The 24658-nt window shown below is 33.0% G+C and overlaps 1 protein-coding gene across 1 annotated transcript in view; it reads right to left on the bottom strand.

The window, feature by feature from the left end:
• GRIK2 (glutamate ionotropic receptor kainate type subunit 2) overlaps positions 1-24658 on the bottom strand; it is a 346262-nt gene that overhangs the window by 204371 nt on the left and 117233 nt on the right. The window contains exons 4-6 of the mRNA XM_042881979.1: positions 10671-10852; positions 7374-7427; positions 4310-4483 (exon numbers count right to left, since the gene is read on the bottom strand). Coding sequence (XP_042737913.1) covers positions 4310-4483; positions 7374-7427; positions 10671-10852 — 410 coding nt within the window. The remainder of the gene's footprint in view (positions 1-4309; positions 4484-7373; positions 7428-10670; positions 10853-24658) is intronic.

Here is a 24658-nt window from a genome sequence, read left to right as displayed (position 1 = left end):
ACACACACAGGGGAGAGGGAGAGGTGGAGGACAAAATCAGATTAAAAAAATAGAAACTAGTTATATGAAATACTGGTATTACTAATAGTGTGCATTTCCATTTTTGCACCTCCCTGATTTCTTGACTAACAGCTCAGTTTCAGCATATCCTGATTAAAATCTTTTCCTTAACTTCCACAGTATTATTTTACTCATGCTTCTTCTTAGATTGCTCTTCTCACCTAACTTCAATCAAAATGAATCAGAGACACATAGTTCCAAGTCAGTTGTATCAAATGCTTTTTTCAGTAGGACACTGAACCTGGCAAACACATACTTGCCCTTCGATAGCAGAAAAAGAGTACTCTCAGTATTATTACTGTCCAACTATATCCAACTATGATGTGTGAGCTACTTCCCATTTTCATTTAAAACTTCAGTAAGCCTTGCTTTTATCATGCATAAAACTGGACCACTTTCTTTAATTCTATTTTCTGATGACTTCTAAGCTACAAGTGCCATGACTGCAAAGTCTTCTCTCATTCTATTAATCTCTTATTTTATTGTCTCCAATTTTTTCTATTGTATTATCTTAATTTAAAAATCACTTAAAATTCCAAAGCAATTATCTTTTCAGCATTTTTATTGCATCATGCTAAAGTATTAGTTTACAATGAATGTCCTAGACAGTTCTTTGGAGGGAATGCCCTGTGTATTCTTTTGATCAAGAAAATTTTCTTGATTTTCTTTTCAAAGTAAATTTCTTTGGGAGGCTACACATCAGCTCCTACAAATTTCAAATCTTTATTCTTTATTATTCATGAGGTTGTTTTTTAAATTAGATTAAAATTTCATACACAGAATACTGTGTATGTAAAAACGCTCTAAATTTTTGCACTCAGTATTTATCAGCACTCTCAATTTCTATTAAAATTGGCTTTCATATGCTGAGAAATACATTCCATATTGGAGAGGAACTAAGCTTGAAAAACACATTATGACCAGAAAGGTAAGGAGGAATAATTATTATTTTAAAAAATACGAAAAATAAACATACAACCACACAAGAGAAATAATAATGGAGCACAGTGTTCCATTCTGCACAACAGCCTACAAGATGTATCAGACCCAAAATATAAGAAAACCCAATGTTGATGTTAGCTATAGTATGCTCAAGTACCACAGTGCTTCCCTGTACCTGCCGTATACAGCTACTAGAGTGAACATGAAAACATAGAATTAATAATCAGATTAGAATCAAGGACACTCATTCCTACCTAAGATGAAAGCAGATAGCTAAATCAGATGACTACAATAGCAATTAGTAATGAAAACTTCATGTTAATTAAGCAATAGAACCTGTTAGGTCATCTTAATTATGAATGCTAAGTTCTGATTTGAGGCATAAAACACAGTGGGAGATTAATAGCGGCACAGTAGAATTCTGAATTTATATCACTCTATTCACAGTACGCTTGTCTTGAATGGTGACTGTCATACTTAGGTGTAAGAACACAGTTATTTTGTGTTATGGTGTTTGTTTTTCCTTCTAAGTATGTTCAGCTTGGACAGACACAATAGTAAGTCAGGTATACCAAAGTAAAGTTTTTTGTTCCTCTGTACAGTACATTTTATAACAGGACTTCACAAAATATTCACTGCTCATTACTGATAAATTTTTCTATACCAATTTGATTACTATGAATGATTATGCAAGCAAAATATGATGATATGATGTTGGTATGCTAACGAGAGAGTTAAATATGCCTATAGAAAATAGCTTTAAGCCAGTAAACTTTAAAAGTGGGAAATCTATGAATTACTAAAAATAAAATATTAAATTTAATTAAATGTCAGAATTAAATTGACAGTTCTAACTCTGGCATGATGTCTAAGCTGATCTACATATGGTGGAAATCTTGGAGGAAGAACAACATAACTCAAATACCAACTGAGCATATAAATTCTGTGATCCAAAAGTGACTGATTTTAATACCACTTGAAACCAATTGCAGTTGCTTGTGGTTTCTACTCAGAGAAATATATACCTTAGGTTTTCATTTGGCAAATTCTCTGCTTTCAGATGGTAAAGGGCTTTTTTTTTTTTTTTTTTTTTTTTTTTTTGACTCAAACCAAAGCCATTTTGATACTGTTTTTCTGGATAAACTGCCTCCATTAGCAACCAATGAAAATAAAACAACTTTTCCAGATCAGCCTGTATGACTATAATAGAGTATTCCTTAGCAGCAATCAATACCTGTGCACAGCCTTTAATTCCTCGGTGTATTTCTGACTTAAAATACATATTAACTACAGTGAAATGAAAGTTGAATTTGTCTAACCTAACAACTATTGACAGTCAATAAAATGACTTTATTCCACTGAGTACAGAAAGAACTTTGTGCAAAGAGATCATGGCATACATTTATGTCTTCTCAAACTAGGTCTTTTAAAATTTATTTGTTTATACCTTTTCTGCTTCTAAGAACTAGATCATACCCCTTAAAACTTGTCAAAATTCTTTGCCTTTAAAAATACTTTAAATTCTATTTGCATATCTCAAGTATCTAAAACTAATGTAATCAACTAAAAAAGTAAATGTAATCAAATTACATTTTGATGCTTCACCTCCATAAACAATCTCCATAAAATATTTGTCACAATTAGTATGAATGCTCGGTTCTTGTGGTGACTACAGAAAGCATTCAGAATTACAAAGAGGGCTGTTAAGGGTCAAGAAAAGAATCCCATATGTTTTTCATGCATTTCTTCATCTTTTTCTATCCTGAGAGAAAGCATTGCTGTAATGTACAGTCTCATGCAGTAACATGCTAGCAATAATAAGCTTCTGCATCACAACACAATCTTTTCTAAGAATGTCACTTTCTTTATAGCACCACAAAAAACAAAACCATGAGAATTGGCTCCTGGAATTCTATTCCAGTTTTTATCACTCTGTGATTTTACTGCCCACAGCCCAGTGTTTTGATAATGTAACTGCTGCTACTGATCTTGGTAACCATTAAAATGTTTGAGGACTATCAAATTGTGATCAGTGCCTAAAATATACAACTTCAATGAGTGAGATGAATTGCTACAATTTTTTCTTTGAAAAAGATAAAAATCAAGGAATTACAGTATTAATGCAAACAAGAAAGCACAAAACAATGCCTTCAAATCATAGTCAGTAGCCCTACATGAACTACATGCATCCATCAAACATTTCAAGAATTTGGGGGGACGAACTTGCTTATTTGGAATTACATAGAGAAAAGAACAATTGATCTTTACAGATTCCATAATATAACACTTTAAAAGCGCAGCATAATTAAACTCTTACATAGATTAATCTTAAAATGTTTCCAATTTTTATATTAAATACTACATATGAAGAAAAACAGATGAAAAAAAAATTAAACAGGATAATTTTCTAAAAACAAGGCAAAAAGAAAATTAACTTATAAAAATACATATTTTCATTTATTATCTAATATCTATAAAATCTTAAAATCTTATCAGAAACAGCTGTTCACAAAATTACTTGTTACATGGCTCACATAACACAATCTATATAGTTACTATATAACTAACATATCTATCTTCAAGAATTTTTTTTTCAAATGGAATATTAAATGTTTTCTAAAATTCTAAAAAGCAGTAGAATTCTATAAGCAAAGATGTTACAAATCAGAAATCGAGTTATTCCAATTAATTTGAAAATTAAAATAGTTCTAATATAGGATATGTTTCAAATAAATCTATTCCTTTTAGCACCACATTAGATTTAATTCCAACAAATAAATAAAGGCAGAGAGTTACTGAAAACTCAGCAATGAAAGTTTATCTGGATGAAAGTGATTTTCATTTTTGGGAACTGAACAGAGACTGGAGAATAACAGCAGTGAAAGAAAACAAAGATATAAAAACATATTTAAGTCAGTGCATAGAAACTGGAAAAACAAAATTCTTTGTAATTTTTATAAATTATATTTTAAAAAAGAATCAAGCAGAAATGAAACAAAAAACATTATTAAAGAGCAACCTAAATGAATAATAGAAAATATAAAGAAAGAGACTGTGATTTAGCTTCATTTTGGCTGGGATTTGACATGATGCTACACAAATAGTATGTAATTATTTTCACCAATAACATGTTTTCAGCCTGTAGAATATGAAATTAAAACCCCAGTTATTGCCTAAATAATAATCACAATAATATTTGGACCTATGCCTCAAAAAAATTTATAGTCACAGAGATTAAAAATTGAGATGATGGGAGATATATTCACAAGCACATACAAAAAGAGTAGCTAAACAGTGATATTCATACCGTCATAAATCCATCCAGCAAACCTGAATCAGGTTTAGGAGGTGCTTGCAATCGCTCCATAGACCACTTTTCAATGATAGATGACACTTGGCTATTTTCCGTGTTTAAAATTCTGAATCCTGTCATATTAACTCCACTATACCGATATGGTTCCACATCTAAGGCAAACAGGTCCTGAAAAAAATAAACATTACATGAATATTTTGATACACTGCATTTTCATCTTTGAGACTGAGATGCAATACTACACTTGCTGTATATATAAGGAAATATGTTCTGTTTATTTGGAGGACTGCACATTTCAGATAACTCAGCCAACCAGCAGTCCCAGTTCACAGAAGAAGAGCAACTTCAATTATGATTAATGACTTCTATTTTCTTCTTTTGGTCCACGATGTCAGAGGCAGATTTTGGTGGTATGGCAATAGAGACTGAACTTTCACACCAATATTCTATTAAATTTTGTTGGAGTGTAACAGGTGAAATCACAAAGGAAGTCTGACAAAATAGTGTCTGACATGGAAATGCACATGAAAAGGCAAGAGGATTAATTGAAATCCTCCATGTTGAAAAAAAGGCATCCACTGACATATCTCGATACTTGCTGAATGTTTATAGATACCGAACAGTGGATGTTAGTACAGTGACATGATGGGTGGTACACTTTAGCAGTGGAGGCAATGGTGTGAAAGACAAGCCACGTCACGGATGGTCATGCAGGTTTTCATGAGTGCAGCATTCAGATTCTTTTTCACCACTAGCAAAAACGCATAGCAAATGATGGTGAATATTTTGAAAAACAGTGCTTTGTATCTGTGAATTTACTCTATCAAATGGTGGTGTATGCTTTGTATCTGTTGTAGTTTCCACATAAACAAACAGGAGACATTACTTTCTGAGCAGCCTAAGTATTCCTACTCTAATAATAGAAAAGCTCCAAGTAGGCATAAATATTATAACTAATCAGTAAACACCTTTTTTTTTTTTTTTTTTTTTTTTTTAATTTTTGGCTTACCAGAAACAGTCTGTTACATGATAAACAGAACAGACTTACTACATTTTCCCTTTGAATGAAAGTTATTTATCTTTAGACATTTAAATGAGAGGAGGGAAAAGGGAGACTGCACATGGCCTGCACCTTTTGCAGCTTTTGATCACAGCTTAAATTTAACCAAAGTATTCTTCGTATCTACTAATCATGCTTGCAAACACAGACCTGTTCTTGATTAGGAATTTCTCTCTACAACTGTGACATTTGCCAATTGATTAAATTTCAATATTTGATGAACAAAATATCCGTGACTCATTTGGTTTAGCTAAGCACATTAAATGAATTTTCATTTGGTTTATTTCTTGGCTTTCCTGTTTCCTTTTAAATAATTTTTTAAAGTGACATAATGAGACATTACTGGCAAGCAACATATTCCTAGTTTCACTGAAGATAGAAACTGTCTAAACTTTATCTTTAATTTCCTTTTTAATTTGCTCTTTGCTTATAGTTTAGTATAGTTTAAATTTCCATGAAATAGTCATTTATTTGTAATATTTCCCTGAATACAATTTTTTACTGATTAGAACTGAAGAAAATATAATATTGTACTATGGAAAACCAGAACATAATTCAATATTATATGTTAAGAAATATGTTAGAATATGAAATATGTTAGCACTAATTTGTCTAAAAATCAACCACAGATGCCAGGCGCTATTTTCAACTAGAAGTAGTAATTATGATACCATTTTCTACATATGACACTTGATTTATATAGGGGTCAAATGTTTTGTATTTATAAATAACCTAACTCATTCCCACTTTTTAAAGAAATAATTTTTTTTTTTTTTTCAAATGAAAGACTGACCAGAACAACGTTTCATCATTCTCTCAATTTTTGCTTTGAAAAAAACTCAGATGCAATGGTTTACCCCAAGTACATTCATGTTTACACTGGAATATAATAAATATACAAAACAATATTATATTCATATATTACAAATACACACAGGTTGGTGCATTAATCAGCTAGTGCATTAGACCCTGAATCAATCATGGGAGAGTACACACCAGACTGCTATAAACACTGTGGCTGGAAAATTTATTTGACAGCACTTTCAACATGTCAGGTAAGAAGCAATTAATATATCAAAATAAGTAATTTCTGATGCAAGCTCCAAAGCCTAACTGCAAAATCAGAACCTATAATCTGTCTATGCAAATTAAATTATTGTTTGATAGCACCAAATGAATATAGTCCTTATCGCTCCTAAAAAAGCAAATGTTATAATATGGAAACAAGAATGACAGAAAATCTGATTTTTTAAAAATGACTTCAGAATAATAATAATGTGCTAATGGACAGCATACAACTCAAATATGCAATTTTCATCAAAACATCAAAATAAAATTTAACACAAACTGAAATTCCGAGACTAATGAAGGAAAATGAATTTGCACGCGATCCCAAATCCATGATATCACAACTTGCCATTCTATAATGAGAGGTATTTGTGCAGAGCCTTAACAGTTCCAATGAACTTCAGAATTTACTTTGTTTTCTATTCAAAAAGCTATTTCCATATTAATACTTCTGATAAACTCATTTTGTAATGCTGAGATGAACTGTCTATCCTACCACAAAGGATTCATTTTACTTAGGACTTAAACATGAATGACATTAAACATTGGTCATTTCAAGTATAGTTTTACCAAGTCACTTCTTCCTCATGTTTGAAATGGCTTGTGTTGTAAAATCATTAATGAACTGTAAAAGGAAAACAGAGAAATATACACAACTCTGTTATCTACTTAACTCTATTTGGAAGTTTAAAACTGTAGTACTAAAGAGTCAGACATTTACTCAGAAATGCCACTTTCCAGGGCACATTGTTGAACAATAATTAAATCATCTCGATGAGTTTTAACTGAAAGAAAGAAAACTCAACAGAGAAAAAATAATGTACTCACACTTCATTCCACAAACTTTTTTTCTTGATTTGTCAGATAACACAATTAAGGAAAGTAACAACTTTGCTAGATGTCATCCATATGCGGTTATAAGCCACTTACCAGTGTGGTAAAGATATAGTGATAGTATTCCGTCATCATTCCCATAGCTAAAGCCTTAAAAAAAAAAAAAAAAAAAAAGATGAATGTTTCTGTGTTAACATAATGACTTTCAACACACTTACACTGCAAATGAAAAGCTGCAGAAGAAGACCGGGTTGGAACTGTACTAAAATTAGGTCCAGCAAGTCATTTCCTAGCAGTTAGAGCAGATTACTGACTATTAAAGAAGTTTATGAACCAGATCATCTGATACAAAGAGTACTATTAGAATGTTTAGAGCTGTAAATTGGAAAGAGGCTTATAGTTTTACATACGAATGGCTGCATTAACTTGCCACACAAAATCTCAATTGACAATATTTCATTCGTTATTGAGCCCCCTCATCTCCTTAAAAAGAATAACCTAACAGGAATTTTTTTTTCCTATTTTAATTATTGGCATTATGCATTTAGAACAAGGACCCAAGCATATACTTCAAGTGTACACATTTTTTCCAACCATGAAAGAAAATACTCTCCATGTAAATTTTTACTAGCAAGATACATAGTGTTTCATCATCTTCATCTGCTGTGCTGTCTATGTGATAACAAATAGTTTCTCATAAGCTGTGCACTTTAAAAGGTTCATTTTTTTTTTTAACTTGTAAAAAGAAAATCTGCAAATATTTATTTTAAAGCAATAAGCTAGAAATATCTCATCACTGCATCATATGCTCCTTCACCTGAAGAGCATGTATGGATGCACAATATCTTCTCACTCTCCACAAAAGCTTCTGGAGTCTAGTACTATTTATGTAAACATTTTAGTATTTGACAGTTTGTTTTCTTTTTTACCTCACTTTAGCACTTTAAAAAAAAAAAAAAAAAAAGCTACACAAATACAGAATATTTTTCTCCTTTCCAGGAATTACAAAGATAATTCTTTGCCAATTTTCTACCAGTTAAACCTTCTTAAATATGCTGAAGGCAATAATTATACAATTGTAATAATAGTGAAATTTGTATACAAAAGAGATATTTGAAGGCTGTGCGAACTTTACTTGTGGCATTGTCTAAGAAAGGAATAAATGACTAGTCTGTATGTTCTTTTTCAAACAAAAGTGAAAAGCTAAAACAAATTTGAAATAGCAGCTGCAGAACAGAGCTTTTAGCTTTGACAAGAGTGGCAAAAATTGTAACACTTTTTCAAAGGATGTCTTTGCCTGTATTAGAACTGTAGTACAGTCTACCAACAGCAATTTGAATTCTGTTAAACACAGGAAAAACCATTATCTTATGAGAAATATCCCAACTCCAGTAGAAACCTTACAACACCAAACACTGTTAGCATTTTTGTTTTTTGCTCTAGTAAGGTCCCATAAATGGCTGTTTACACTCAAGGATTTCACTCTCCAAGCAACCTCTCCATAAGAATATTTTAAATATCTCCACAAGAAAATTTTAAATACTGTCTGCTTTCCCTGGTTGCCTGGTGATGTAATAACTATTGAGATTTGCCTTGATAGAATCACATCATATCAATGGCGAGTTTTTTATTTTTTTTATGAAGTATTATTGGCCAGAAAAAAGTAGTTGTCATGCTTTTTTTTTTTTTTTTTTTTTTTTTTTTTTTTTTTTCAAATTTGAAAGCAGAAGTCATGTTCAGCAGAACTACCAATTTTAGACACTTCTAAAACACTGCAATAATGAAGCTGGATGGAAAACTAAAAGATTACAAAAAAAAAAAAAAAAAAATTGAGGAGTTGTTCCTGTAACCTCTTTTTACATTCTTCAGGACAAGTGGAGTAGCCTGATAAAACAGTTCAGAATTTGATTTAAAGAAGTTGCATGCTTATTCTCAGATCTTAGAACATGATTAAATATGGAATGGTTTTCATTTTCTTCCCATTTCTCTCAACTCATACTTTTTCTTCCCCAATTTTGTATGAAATAAAAGTTTCTTTTCACGTAAAAAAATATGAGGTACAGTATATATAATAATGTGCACTGATTGAGTTATTTGTGTAGTACTGCATCTTTGTACTGTTATTAATACATATTTTCTATCTGCATTTTTAAGATTTTAGAGGAATTAAATATACATTTAATAATTTGGGCTAAACAATTGGACTAATTACGCTGCATTACATTAAGTGAAAACCAGAACTGTCAGCAGATATTAAAACATCTAAGAATTAATGAAAGAATCTTAATCAACACACAATAAAGCAAAATGATCGTAGGCGTGTTTACCTGCTGTTTTTACCTGCTTTTTTAATTGTACCCACAGCCGTACCCTAAGGTACCATTAACAAGAGATCTTTTTTCAAATCTTAAAGAATGTATTTACTGTTTTTGAACTAAACGATACAATATGCTAGCATACATAATATGAATGCAAATTGCAGTCACTAAAAAGCTGTGCATTAGAAATGTAGAGCACTGTTTTGTTTCAGGTATGTTTCCTAACCTAATTGCAAGTCATAGCTCAAATAAAAAACTTAGAGAAAAAACGGTCTAAGGAACTGCAAGTCTTTGGGGCTAAGAATTCTAAGCCTTTGGGGCTAGCTCACTACATTAAAGAAGATATACAAAGGCATGCATTTATTGCACACCTCAGGATTACTGGCAGCTTTTTTTACAAGCTCCTTTTTTTTTTTTAATATAGTCTTTCTTATATTGCCATATTCTCTTCAGTGACAGCATTGGAATATGCTTCAGCAATAAAAACACTGTATTTGGGATTCTGCTATCTCTTGCCTACTCATCTTACACAACAGAGCAAACACTTTGAAAGCATCTGCCCGAATGTATTCAGGTCCTTCACAGTCTTGTTAGTAAAGGAGGAGAATATGGCTCTAAAAATACCAATTAGTTCTGTCCTTCCAGAGGACTACACTAATATGCTAGTTTAATAGCATACTATTCCAATATTACTACCTGGTTAAAAGTACACAATTTAAAAGCTTTAACTGGAATATGTATATATACATATATATAATAACTCTAAGCAAGTATTTAAAAGCTCAAGGCATTAATTCTCTAAAATACCAAGGCGTACCTTTTCGCAGTGAAGTGCACTGTGAAATACCTTTCCTCCCCCCTCACAGACAAATCAAGCTGTTTCTTTAAAAAAAAAAAAAGCTATCATTACAGGTGCCAATAAAATTATCTCTAAAATCCTTGGCTGATTTTCAGTTAGGCCTCAGTAAAACTAACATACAATTTAACTGCTTGTTAAAAGCCATTAAGACTGGATATTAGTTTCATTTATTAGGAATGAAGAAGATTAGGTCATCTAAAGCAAAATGAGGATTACCTGTTTCAAGATGCCTGCTGCCATTTCATGGCTGCAGTCAAAGATGACATGGAATTCCTTTCCTCTTTTCATCTCCTTTAACAATGGCTTTGCATCTTTTGTGTCAGCTGGTAACTGACGGATTTTTAGTCTCAGGTTATATCGTGATGGAGCCTTGATGAGCTCTTGTAATCGAATAAGGCCTTAAAGAAAACAGAGGAATCAAAGAAAAGAAAATTATCAAAACAGGAACCTGAGTCGCTAGCAGAGCAACTTACTACAAACATTGAAAAATTTCTGAATTTCTCTCCTTTTTCAGGTTGCTGCAGCTGATACAGAGAAATGTATTTAAAAAAAAAAAAAAAAAAGTATCTATACTCCATGTGCTTTCCTATCACAAGCCTTTCCTTAATCTTAGCTGACAGTAAGTACTTTCAGTTCGTATCTTAAGACAAATTTTCCCTCATGGAACTATAATACCGCTCCTCAAAGAATTATTATTTTAATTCAGTTAAAGTGACATTCCAGACTAATTGCTTATAGTCAGACTAGATAATCTCTTAACTAATCTATTCAGTCTTGATACAAAGTTGTAGAACACTTCAATATTACACAACATCATCGTGTAATCCACGATAGTACTCAATTTTTCTTTTTTTGTTTATACAGGTAACAGCACAAAAGCAGCAGTGAAGAGGATGACTAATGCCTTTGTAGTCCTCTTCAATACTTCACAATTCCATTTTAGATTACTAAACTTTCACTATGAAAGTAGATGCAGTAATATTTTCCCCAAAATCTTCTTGTTCATACCAAGACAGCAAATGGTGTGATATAGAGACCATTGATTGGTCTGTGACCAATACTGAAAATTAGGTTGTTCAACTGTCTTCAAACAACAGGATAAAGACAGGTCTTTCATAAAGTAGCAGTTTATTTCAGCACTAGCAAAAAAGATGTGCTAACCATCTTTTTGCATTGGAGGGTACTCTGCTTAATGGCAGTAAAAGAGTTACTGTTCTTATTGTTTCCAAACTAGGTGCAGTTTGGTGTACACACTGAACTATCAAAAAAAAAAAAAAAAAAAAAAAAAAAAAAAGAATAGAACCTCTGCTTAGTATTTCCTCTAATCAGGGCCTCTAAAATTTGAGATAGCTCACTTTACTGCATCAAAAAAATCTAATGGAAATTACTAATTATTATTTAATTATCATCACAGGCACATCATCTAATATATATACTGCATTTTGAATTATTCCTAAATATTCTTCCTGGTTAAAACTGAATGTCAAAGCTGCCTTGATTTCATAAAAAATATGTAATAAAGCATGAAAACACACTACAGTTTCAGCAAGAAGTGGTGATAAGCTCTGCAATACAGAGACTTTATTTTTGTTTTGGCGCATATTCTTTTTCCAAAATACATTTTTTTTTGGTAAATGACATAACACTGAAAGCCTTTAACAACATAATATTTCAATGAGGCTTTTGTCATGATGCTTTTAGACTGCAAAACATCCTTAGCTCTAATAATTTTCAACTGAATCAGACACATAGATAAAACATCTGAAAAACAAAATCAGACACTTATTTCATCATTCCACCTCTTTTGACCCTGCAAAGGATCGACATTATTTTCATAATACTGCTGGAATTAGCTGGAACTGGAATTATAGCTTATTATATGAAATCTTCCCAAATTAAGACCTCAGGTTGTAAACCTGGCATAGGAATTCAATAGATCTTTCAGGCCCAAAAGCAGCACTGAAATGGATAGAGGTATTTTCTGAATCAATTCAAAGTTTTAAACAGTCCACACAAATGCATCTTGGTTGAGGGATTCATGAAGAAGATAGAAACAGCAACTCTCAGGGCAACAGACCATTAATTTAGCTCTTGGTTGGCTGTGTAGGTCAAGCTTGCTATGCAGTTAATTTAAGAAATGTTTTGTCACAGGTCTACATCATGGATACAACATTTCATCACAGATTTTTGGTAACACTCCTAGAACACACACACACATTCAATCTGAAACAATTGTTCCTATAGCTAAATAACCTATGAAATTTCTAATTTCAGTGAAATATTTGTATAGGATCTTCATTAACAACAAGCATTGTGAAGAAATAAACCCAGAAAATTCAGTATGTGCTGATTATCTTCTTAAAAAACACGTGAAAAATGATAGCATTTTTCTGCATAAGAGTATGCCAAAATTTAAGGTCAGAGCAAAATATTCTAGCTCAAGAAGGATGAAAAATAATTCCATATGTTCCAAATTATTTATAATAGCTTATTTGAAACAGTAAATTGGAAACTTTTTAACAATAATAATTTTGACTCACATTACACTATAACTGGTGTGTCTAATTTTAGGTTTGTCTTGTTTTGCTTACTTCATATTTTTTTCCATTCTGCCTTGAAAAGAAAATAAAAGTCAACTTTAACGAACCACAGAAACATCACTACACTTGTTGACAATCTTCAGCAGAGATGCTGAAGGCAGAACAGATATTATTTGACCTGGTCTCATAAATAGATCTCGTCCATCCTTGCTAAGACAAAAAGAATAGAATATAGTGGCCTCCATGTAAATGGCAGATATGAGCCTACATGATTGTGAAAACAGTAATTTTAGAAACAATAATTTGAATAAACCTTGCCACGCTTACCTCAAATGCTATACTGGTATTTAGAGAAAATGAATCAACGCACTTAATTGAAACTTAAATGGATTTGATGCTTGATTTCCAAATGCCTCCACTAAATAAACATGAGGTATCTTAAAGTTGGACTGGATGATCCTGTAGGCCTTTTCCATTCTTGGTAATTCCATGATTCTTGATTCTATGATGTTCTCTTCACACTGGTGACAGGTGAGACAAGGGGAAACAGCCTCAAGTGGGACCAGGGAAGGTTTAAGTTAGATATCAGGAAAAACTTCCTTTCAGAAAGGGTTGTTAAGCACTGGAATAGGCTCCCCATTGAGGAGGTGGAGTCACCATGAATGTGTTTAAACACTGTTTGGATGTGGTGCTTAGGGACATGATTTAGCAGTGGGTTGTTAGTTAGGATAGTATGGTTATGTTGCAGTAAGACTTGATGATCTTGAATGTCTTTTCCAACCTGAGAAATTCTGTGATTCCATCTTGAAGAGTTGTATTTTTTGTTTTTTTATTTTGTTTTTGCTTTGTTGTTGTTTAACTGAAAAGATCATGCATCTACTACAGATTATCATATTCAGATGATCTAGTACAATTGTTCAAAAGTAAAGCTTTGACATAAAACAATCTAGCATATACTACTGCCATTAATGACTCTATCAAAAATAATAGACAATACTATGACAGCAAAAACACTTAGGGTTGCCTCCAAGCCTGTCCAGTTCTTTAAGGCTAAAAACATAAAGCAACTTGAATGTGTGCTCTTGAAATGAAAACAGTAAGATGATTTCAGACTGACAGAAGGGTAGCATTTCAAAGCTGTGATTTTTTTCAAAGGTAAAGTCCTGCCAGTTTCTCACTCGCTTTGATTTCTATGCAATTCCACTTAAGAACTCCAACAAATCTGGGACAGATAGTATGACACACTCCTGTTGAAAAGAAAAAAAAAAAAACCTGGCATTTGATACTCAGTAGTTAAATATGACCAAGAAGACAGACAGAAAACCACCCTTCTAAATAAAGTTACTTCAAATCAAATAGTGCTGCAAAATGTGCTGCCATATAAGCATCTGATATGCAAGCTGTCGAGTCTATAAACTAGAGACATAGATCTACTTGAACTATTACATCACGCTGAAAGAGAAAAAGTTAAAAAAAAAAAAAAAAAAAAAAAAAAAAGGCAGGTGAAGGGATGAAGCTGTGAAGCTGGAAAGGGGTGAATACAAATGTACAGGCCTTATAATTCTGAGAGATTCAGATAGCAAAAGGGACTTTGGGAATGAGCTGGATTTGAACATACAAGCAATATTTAGTGGAAAAAGTGCTGCACTGCACCAAACATCTGCTATAAACATTGATTCCTTGCAGTAGATCTTAACAACTGGAAGCCATGCTGAGTATGGGAGATCAGTCAAGACATCATGAAGCTTGCAAAAACAGATTTATGCCATGTAGGAAAGAGATGACAATCAGTTTCACATGTCAGGAATCAGTATCTCAAGGGGAAAGTGTTTTTCTCAAAAAATTCAAATTCAGCATTTATTAAATACCAAAGTTTAGAAGGAAATCTGATTGTTCTTGACTGCAACTGTTCTTTTAAAACACTGTTTACTTAGAAGGGCAAAGTACCTAACGTATTTGAAGTAGTTATACTGTTCACTGAAGATGAAGACAGTGAGGACAGTTAATGTTGGAAAAAAATGTTAAAATGGAAGAAATGAAGGAAGAGAGTGGCTGCTTTTCTGTTACATGTCCATAGGCTCTGAAATTTTAGTAAGCAAATTCAGGGAATTATAAAGCAAACTGTTCCTTAATGTCTTGCAGAAACTATCAGAGGAACCTGAACATGGGCAAAGGGGGACAGAAAACCTGCAGATGCACACCTCTGTAGTGCGCTGACTGGGTCTCATTGCTGGAGTAGTACAGGAATGCCTGAAAACACACGAATAAATATTTATGGCTTCATAACTGCTAGGACACACAAACTGTAATGAACAAATTTTTCAAAATATATTTTAAAGAAAAGGAAATTTGAGACACAGTACTCTTGCTCACAATTTCTATGTATATCACAATATTTAATTCTAGTAACGTTTAATTCCAATTAACATTTAATGTGTTCGAGCCACTGGTAGCATTCATTAAGTTCAAATGAATTATGCAGGGCACAAAATATGTTTCAGTCTATTAACTTTGGTAGTCCACTCAGCCACCCAGCGGGCCATCTGCTAACAAGGAATATTTGTTCATCCTCATCCATACTTAAAAAGCAATTCCACACTGGCATGAATTCAGCAGCTCCAGTTTGCCAGGTTCCCTCAGGAAGGCTGTCAGAAAGCATAACCCCAGGTGAGGCAGGGTGACCACTGCACATGCCCCCCAGGCACACAGTACATGGCATGACAGGGGCAGTGACGGTGACATTATGTCATGGCTGGCACTGCTACAGTTGCCCTACAGCTTCATACTACAGAGGAACGCCTCACAGAACAAAATCTGCATTTTGATGAGCATACCTGCATCTAATGCTTTTATTAGGCAAGAGCTCCACTGGGTGAAGTACTGAGAAAAAGCACGTCCTCACTCAGGCACTTCTGGGAATTGAGACTGAGTAAACATTTTGCAGGCCTGGATCATGCTTCAAAAGCAAAGTCGTGCAAATATAAATCAAAGGCTGAATGTCTTTCCAGACTGCATCTAGTTCATAAAGTGCAGGAAATCTAGCTCTTCCTAGAAAAAAAACACCCCGAGCTCTCCCAGTAAAAGCAGCAGAATTAATAAGAAATACAAAAGCATGCAACTCTCTTTACCTTCTATCTACTACACATGGGAGAAGGCACTGGAGTTGAAATATGTTGGAGGTTATTGTCCATGTGCAGCACAAGTTACAGATACTGCAGCAGGGCCTGGGGTTACACCATGACCCACCTGTTGGTAGTGATCACAAACATTTCTAGCCAGTATGCAGCCACCAAAAACAATGCAAAATCCCACTGGGTGCCAAAGAGCTCAAGTGTACTAGGGAAAGAAAGAGGCTACTACTTGGGGCTGGAGATGTGCTCTTGGGAAGAGGCAGCTCTGCACCTCAAGGAAATCCAGTTGAGGAGGAAGACTGCAGCCCACAGGCACCCCTTGCTTGGACAGGATCTCCCTTGAAGGACTGTGGCTCAGAGTGACGGAAGTCATCATTAAGCAAAAAGCTATTAGAAACTATTATACATATCAACCCTCAACCTGTTGCAATCCAGGCATCTCATAGGGGAAATGTTGATGCACTCTATGTAAGCAGTGGTGAAAATGCACTATTTTCTTCCAGCCTTTATCCTCTCAGGGAAGGGAAAGTAAGGTAGTTAACGTAATTGTGTGTTTTATCTCCGTAGCAAAATCCTTGATTATAAGTTTGTATTTAAAAGTAATTAGGTAAAACCCCTGATGCTAGATTGTTTTGCCTGCAGTGCTTTCCAAGTATTCCAAAGTTTTTTTTTTCCCCTTTTTTTCCTCAGTTTGATATTAAGCTGTGGGTAATTATTTTTTGCCAAAGAAAAATGTACGCGCTGAAAAGATATAATGTAAATGAACTTGAAATACAGCACCCAGGTCAAGCCGTGGACAGTAATGCCTTTCTCACTCCTTACTGTTGCTTATCACCTCTTCTCCCTGCATCCTAAAATCCCTAACAATGCTAAAGTAGTAGCAGTGACAAAAAACAAAAACATATAAAAGAAACAAAGAAAAAACATGAACAAAAGCAAACATACATTCAGAGGATAAAAATGACATGTGGTTCAGAAGTGAACAGACTATCCACATATGATAAATTCTGCCACTGCTTCCAGCTCTATTTTCAACAGCTATAAGACATACTTTTCAGGATTTTCCCCAGTAGAAGTAGTATTTTTCAGTAACCAGAGTTCTCACTTGTTTAGTCTCTTTAGCATGTAGGCCTAAATACATAAAGTAATGCCAGACAAATTCCTTGCCTGCTTTCTTTTCCAAATATTGCCAAAATTTCTTCTGTATTTTCACCCTTTTCCTCATACTGTTATGGCCCATTTGTATGACTCCTGAGAGTCAGGAAGGACTACTTCCTTCTCTGGCCAGTCATTTCTGGAACTTCACTTCAACTGTCTATGTATGGTTAGTGCAAAAGGTAGTTTGAGATCAAATATGCATAGAGTATGTAGAGAGTAACTATAAATTTTATAAATTGAGTACTTTTAATCCCCAAGTAAATTTCATTTTAATCATTTCACATTAGATAAAATGGTCAGTCTGGTTATTTGGGATCAAAGTAATGAGCTGACAAATTCTGAAAAAAACAGAGGAAAACCAATAGTTTCAAAAGTATATAGCTCATCTGTAGTTAATCAGAAAAAGAAATATCAGAGTCTCAGATGAATAGAGAAACATCATATGAGAACTACAAAAACAGTGAACCAAAGGAGAAAAATCAATAGCTTTGCCACGATTTTGAGAAGTACAACACAAAAGCAAAGATTTTAGCCTGGATTGCCTTCAGTGTAAGTAATTTATAATATAAAATAAAATACAGCCTTCAGGTAAAATACTGACTTCTAAAATAAATTAAAAAAATACAAAACAATTTTTGTCAACAGGATCCCCCCAAAAATCTATTTTTTAACAGTATAGAAATAATTGATGTATTTTGGGAATGTACTTCCTGCAGTTTCTTTCATGAGGGACACCTTTTTCCTGTCCCTTTAAACTCTCAATTCCTTCTTTTAGCAGCCACTGTGATAGAGTCTTACCTCTGAATGGCTGGAAAGAATGTGGTGTGAGTAACTCTTTTCAGAAGCTGCCATCAATTCATCTTTAAGAAGAATCCTGAAGGAGTAGTTTGTGAGCTCTCCAGCTGGCATCTTCCTCCAAAGAGATCAATCACATTACCTCCTCGACATGTTCAACTTCAACCAGTCCAGGAAGCAAGAGTCCCAAGTTTGTTTTAAAACCTGTGTCTCCAGCTCAGCAGTCTTGCAAGCCATTGCTACGCCACCTGGCCTGCTCATCAAACTATTTATCATTTGCATTAATGCTGCCTTTGTGCTGTACAGGAAGAATGCAAGCAAATGCACTTTGCAATAGGCTGAACACATGAACCTTTTTCTGTACAAAGGAACAGTAATGCTCTTTTAAAAGCTACTTATATCTGCAGAATCTCAAAAAAAAAAATCAAATTAATAATATACCACTTTGTTGAACTACAGGAATATTTTCTCTATTTTCAGCCAGTTGTTTCCTCTCACACAACTCTGTACCCTTCTTCTCTCCTGATGTTCCCCTGCTCAATTTTTCTGCTCAGATCTCAGGAAAATATAATTATACATTGGACTTTGATAGGAGTGTGAGTAAAAGAGAGGAGAATGTCAGTTTATTGTTCAGTGATAGCAGAATAGTTCATTGCTGTAAAATAATTCACAGATATTAAAATGATTCACAGATATTGAACATTCTCAACAGATTGCCAATACACTTGCAAGATATAACTAATCTTTCTCATCCTCTACATAGAAAAACACCTCTAGTGAAAAGATTAAAAAAATGTATCCTTGAGAAACTGCATCTGCTAGCAGGACTATATGAATAGTATTCTATGTTTTTGGATACAAGAACATAATATTGGAAACACCATTAAGAAAACCATAAAGAAAATATAACTGAAAGGAAGAGTTTAATCAACATTTTTCATTTATTCATATTTAGCCTATTTACTCCATTGAAATTACTTTACTCAGTTCCTGCAGCATAAAACATGCTTAAAATTGTCATCCATTATACTTAAACATACTTAAAGACAGTATCAAAATTGTGAAAAGTGTTCTTAATGGAGAATGAGCTTTAAGAAAGAACACTGCAGATACCTAATCCAGAAAAGTTTATCTTAGTGAAAACATAATCACATGGCTCTTTGTACCAAATTTAGAGCTGAATATTTTAGTAAGATTTTTCTAACTTGCATTTAAAGCTTTAGAGAATAATCATAATGCTGTATGTGTGTGTGTGTGTATATATATATATATATATATATATATATATATATATATATATATAAAATTTAATTTCTATTAACTTATATTCTTACCAGGAAAATGTACTACATTACCAGTACTGTATCAGTAAAAAGAAAAAAAGTATATGGTAACCAACTTCAGTAGCATTTTGGCCAAAGCAAATTCTATTTAACAAATCCTTTGTCAAGAAATATAGGTCTCCTATTTAGAAAAATTTGACCTGAAAATTTAGAAATTAGATTTATTAGGGTAAACAAGGATGCACAAATAAATCATTGTACTATTAGTATTTGACAGAATGAACTCCAGAGGTTTCCTTGGATGACAAAATTCCCTTCCGGCAAAAGAGTTTAGATGTATAGGCGTTCTTTTATCATCAAACTACCTGTATGTACTTACCATTTTACCAAAGCATACTTTGTGATCTACCGCCTTGAATCTTCTCCACAAGAACTCTTGTGTAAGTCTTGTGTAATTCTTGTCTAAGTGACCCTAAACTACACTGATGTATTTTCCTATACGTTGCATTCCAAGCTTCACCATTCACACACATGGTCTTTCAGTGTAACACACATAAAGAATGTAAAATGTTTCCAGACCATTAGTTTATTAATAATTCAAATTGGTTTTTGTTGTTGTTGTTGTTGCAGTTTCAGAGTTAGCTTACTTTCAAGAGAGAACATTTTTCAAAAGTTTTTTTTTTTGATGAAACCATGTCAGTAGCTGAAGAATAATTTTCAGTTTAACTAGGTAATTCAGTTGCCCTAGATGTAAAAATCATTGAAAAAGAAGACCAAGGATCTGACTCCAGTAGTCAGATATCCATTGGGATACTCTCTGTATATTACTTAATTTTTTGTGTCTTAGTATCCATTTTACTTTAGTGCTCTTTCATCAAGAAGTACAAGTACAATAAAATAATCTTCTTTATCCTTTTCCTTAAATAAAATAAGCTAAGCACTTAAGAGCATGTATGTTTGTACATATGTTTTATAGTTAGTTTCAAACAGCTGATCCCAATTCAAACTGTTTCCAAGAAAGGAAAAAAAAAAAAAAAAAGAGAGAAGGAAAAAAAAAGCAAAAAATCTCATCTCATAAAGATGTTAGAGCACCACAGTGAAAAAGGCCTATAACACCTCCCACACACTTTCACTGGAGGGATCAAAGCAAATGCTCAAGTTCAGAATAGACTTTAAGATCATGGAATTGTCTTGGTCACCCAAAGAAGATGAAGAAAATTTTTTTTTAATACTCTCAGAGTACTTATCTGCAGCACACAGCAATTTAAGGAAAAAAAGAAATCCTTCGCTCACCTCCACACTTAGAGCACTTTAATATAATCAAAAGCAATAATATAATTGAAGAAAATAATGAATATGTTAAGACTTTGCTATGGTTTTATGATTTTTGGTTATTGGTATTCCAAACCAGCCTGTAAACTGTTGACAGACTTTTAGATTAGATTTGTTTTTGTTTTTTTTTACTGTCCAGCAACATGTGACATTTCCTTATGCATGCGGTTCTATTATTTATTACAAGACATTTAAAATATCACTGTAGTTCAGTTTTGTGGTTGTCAAATGAACATGTTCTGAAAGATTTAGCAATAGATGACAGCAATGACAATTAACAATCCAGGGCAATTCAAAAGAATTCTTGTAATACTGGAAAGTATGATTTCTCAAGTGGCTGACATCTATGAGTAGTGTGGTTTAATGAGGGTAAAAAGCATAAAGAGATCTACTGCAGTCAAAGGACAAAAGTCTTTTGTCAGAGCTGTCAGAATCAATGTAAAAAGCAGCAGGAGAATAAGTTTAGCCATTTCCAGCAAAACTTAAAAAGAAATAATATCTCCTGTAAATCTGGAGAGGCTTGGCAGAAGAAAAAGCATGCATGAACACTCTAACCTGGACATTACAGGTAAGTACATTTATTCTTGAAGACCACAGCAGATAATTTTTTGCTACAGAAATTGATAAGAGTGCAAGAGAGAAAAATAATCTGGGAACAAAACTAAGATGTACAAAGGTAGGGTTATCAGATCTGAGACTGATTAAGAGCAATTGAGCAAGGGCTTGATACTATAGGTGCATTTCACAGTGTTCCACCAACCAAAGACAAAATGTGTTAATACTGATGTAGGAGTGAAAACATGGTTAAATTTGGGGAAATCAGAGTTGTTTTTTTTTTTTAAATTAAGTCACATGTAAAACATGAGATTATATCTCCATTTTCCTGTTTTCATTTTTAGACAAATTGTTCTGCCTTTCACACTTTTTTTTTCCATTTGGAAATAGAGAGTAAAATGTAGCAGAATTCAAGGAGGAAAGAAACAATAATTCTGATCATACATACCCCAGCCAGCTCTCTATAAAATGTAAATACTTATGTTTATTCAAACCTACAAATATTTGGAGTACATTCATTGACACCCCAAAGATTACTGGAAATACAGCCTTCTTCTGTTAATTAGGCCTAAAGAAAAATTCTTTAAAGTGCTTAATATTAGTTTTCTTTTATATTGAGGCAAATAATTTATCTTGTTCCAGTAAGTTCAAATTCAATTCTTGGCAAAAGAACAAGGAGTCTCTGGTACATGTTTTCCTGAAAGACAAGCTGAACTCATGCATTATGTTTAACTTGATGATATTTAATTTTCCTTTCAAATAATTAATTTAAATCTCCAAGGAATTGTCCTCAAAGAACAATGCAGGTCCATTTGTCAAAAAGAATAAGAGTATTAAAATTCTTTCTTTTCAGAAAACTAGACTAAGTAGTTCTTAACTTTCAAAATACTTTGAAAGTGAAATACTAACTTCACAAAATCCTCTTTACATCGGATATTTTCATGTAGCATCATGAAAAATATTTTTGAGCTTTATCAAATAATAATACAAGAAATTTCTTAGAAAAAGAATATACTACATCAACTACATCTAAATACCATAGTCAAGTTTAACACAGAATTACTAATTAAATGTTTACATGAAATTACTGTGCACAGCACATGAAACACTCTGTATTGAAAAGATACTATGCAATATGTAAACAGTCTAGAAAAATCTCTTCATGCTCCAAAATCAGATAAAAATATTAGCAATTTTATAGCCCTACCAAACCTGATTTTTTTTATTTAAGGACTAAAAAGAACTTATCCTCAAAGAAAAGTTTCTGTAAAATTGGGGATGTCTTTATCCAAATGCATTCCCTCTCTGATTCAGTGACAGAGCAGATGTGGAACAGAATTGCATGCAACTCCAGCTGATATGCATAAGAAGCCTGAAGACTCCTTTGTTTCCCTCATTTAGATATTCATTCAATTCACTCCATTAAAAACATCAAAAAACTGATTATTGATTGATAATGCACAAATTGAAATGCACAGAAATATTTACTTTTAACATGCTGTGACAAGCTATCCTATCCCACTCTGAATCTTTGATAAGTTTTATATACAAGTCTATTTATTTCCAGGGAGGACACCCACCCAGACTGTCAAATACAGCCAGGTGAATTCTGCATCTGCTTCAATGAGCTAGAACAAATGCAATCTAAAATTGCACAAAAGAGTATAAATACATAAAAGACCACCGAGATACTGTTTTTGTATTACAGACAGCTAATATTAATCCAATATGAGGAAAAAAATATCAATGTAATAAGTTAATAGCAATGCAGTATCTCTAAACATTCCTTTAATAGAGGCATTAGACAGCATCAGCTTTACACAAGTCAGAGGAAGTAGTAGTGTTGGGACTAGTCATGATAGTAACTTAAGAGCTCACAGTTACTTGTCATTTTTGTTTTGTTCTGTCTAGCAAAGGCAGTAAGAGAAAATAGCCATTTAGGAAAAAAAAAAAAAAGCAATTCTGGAGATGAAGATTCCACAGTCTTACAACGATACATTTTATTCTAACCTAAATGTTTCTAGATATATCATTTCTTATAAAAATGTCAATGTCTCTATAACTATGCCATGAAAAACAGTATAGGATTATTACTGTGTGGTTTTTCCTTTGCAAGACCTTCTATTTACTAGATTAAACCTAATCCCTTTTAGTTTTTTCTAACACATAATATATTCATAAGCTTCTAATCTGACAAACCTTCATCTTTCTTCAGACAAAACTATTAAGAAAAATTAACACAATTTTTGCTTTCTCAAGTATTGCAACTTGTGAGCTTACTGCCTGCACATGTAATTATTATGTTCAATAGAATTTGTACCCTGTAAATATGTCCTTTCAGTTTTGCTATAAAATCATAACCAATCTACAACATTTAGAGTTTTATTGTTCTTCTTTCTTTGCTTCCATGTAGCAGGGATGCATGAGGATACTATTTCTCTAATATGCATAGAAGTAAGCAACTTAGAACAGTGTGACTTTCTGAAACCTGTATATCTACTGCAATTTCCTTACCTAAAACATAAGTTGACCTGTCAAAGGAGGAAATTTTATATTTAATATTTATAAAGTTAAATAGAGAATTACTCATCACCTTGAGACCTTTAAAGTATATTAATGTAAGCACTGCAGCATTTACCATGGACAGAAATTCATGGGGCAGGCCTATAAAATAAAGAAAGAAATCTCACTGTATCCTACCCAATTTTAAGTAGATTCCAAGAAATTACTAGGAACAGAAGGGTGAACCTAAGGAACCAGGACAAATGCACTTCAAAGCTTGGATAAATGTCTAACATGGAATAAATCTAAGTTTTTCTAACTTTTACAGACTATAGAACTTCACCACCTATTACCCATGACTTCTCAAAATGAAATAACTAAGACACCTAAAATTACATTTTTTTTAAAGTGTTTAATAAGTCTCTTGCTTGAGTGATTTGAAAACTCAGGACATTTGTCAACTTTTGGTTTGTTTTACTCAATTTCAATATTATTTAAGAAGCTGTCAATGAATGTTCCTCGCTTTACACTTCAACTGACTTAGTCAGCAGAAATTCCAGTTTTAATGACATTCACTTTTTTAAATTCAATATATTTTCTCATTTATTAAAAAGAAAATAAGTACACAAAAATAAAAGATCATTTTCCATTCCCAAGCAGTTCTTCACCATCAGAAATATCAGAAGAATCTCCCACACACACGCATTCAGTATTTTAAATGTTAAATATTTCAGTATACATTCTAAGAATTTGCAGCCTTTCTAAGAATATAATAAGAACTGTGTCTTTCTGTACTCCTCTTTCCTGTAAACATGTAATGAGGAATATTTTTTGAGATGAAATCTTTGCCTTTTGTTAGTTTTGTTACTTGATTCTAAGATAAGGAAGTAAGAAAAAAATCCTCCACT

The sequence above is a fragment of the Lagopus leucura genome, unplaced genomic scaffold, assembly GCF_019238085.1.
Source record: "Lagopus leucura isolate 7727_CA_CO unplaced genomic scaffold, USGS_WTPT01 Super-Scaffold_73, whole genome shotgun sequence".
Taxonomy (NCBI): domain Eukaryota; kingdom Metazoa; phylum Chordata; class Aves; order Galliformes; family Phasianidae; genus Lagopus; species Lagopus leucura.
This window is presented reverse-complemented; position numbering and strand designations above follow the sequence as displayed.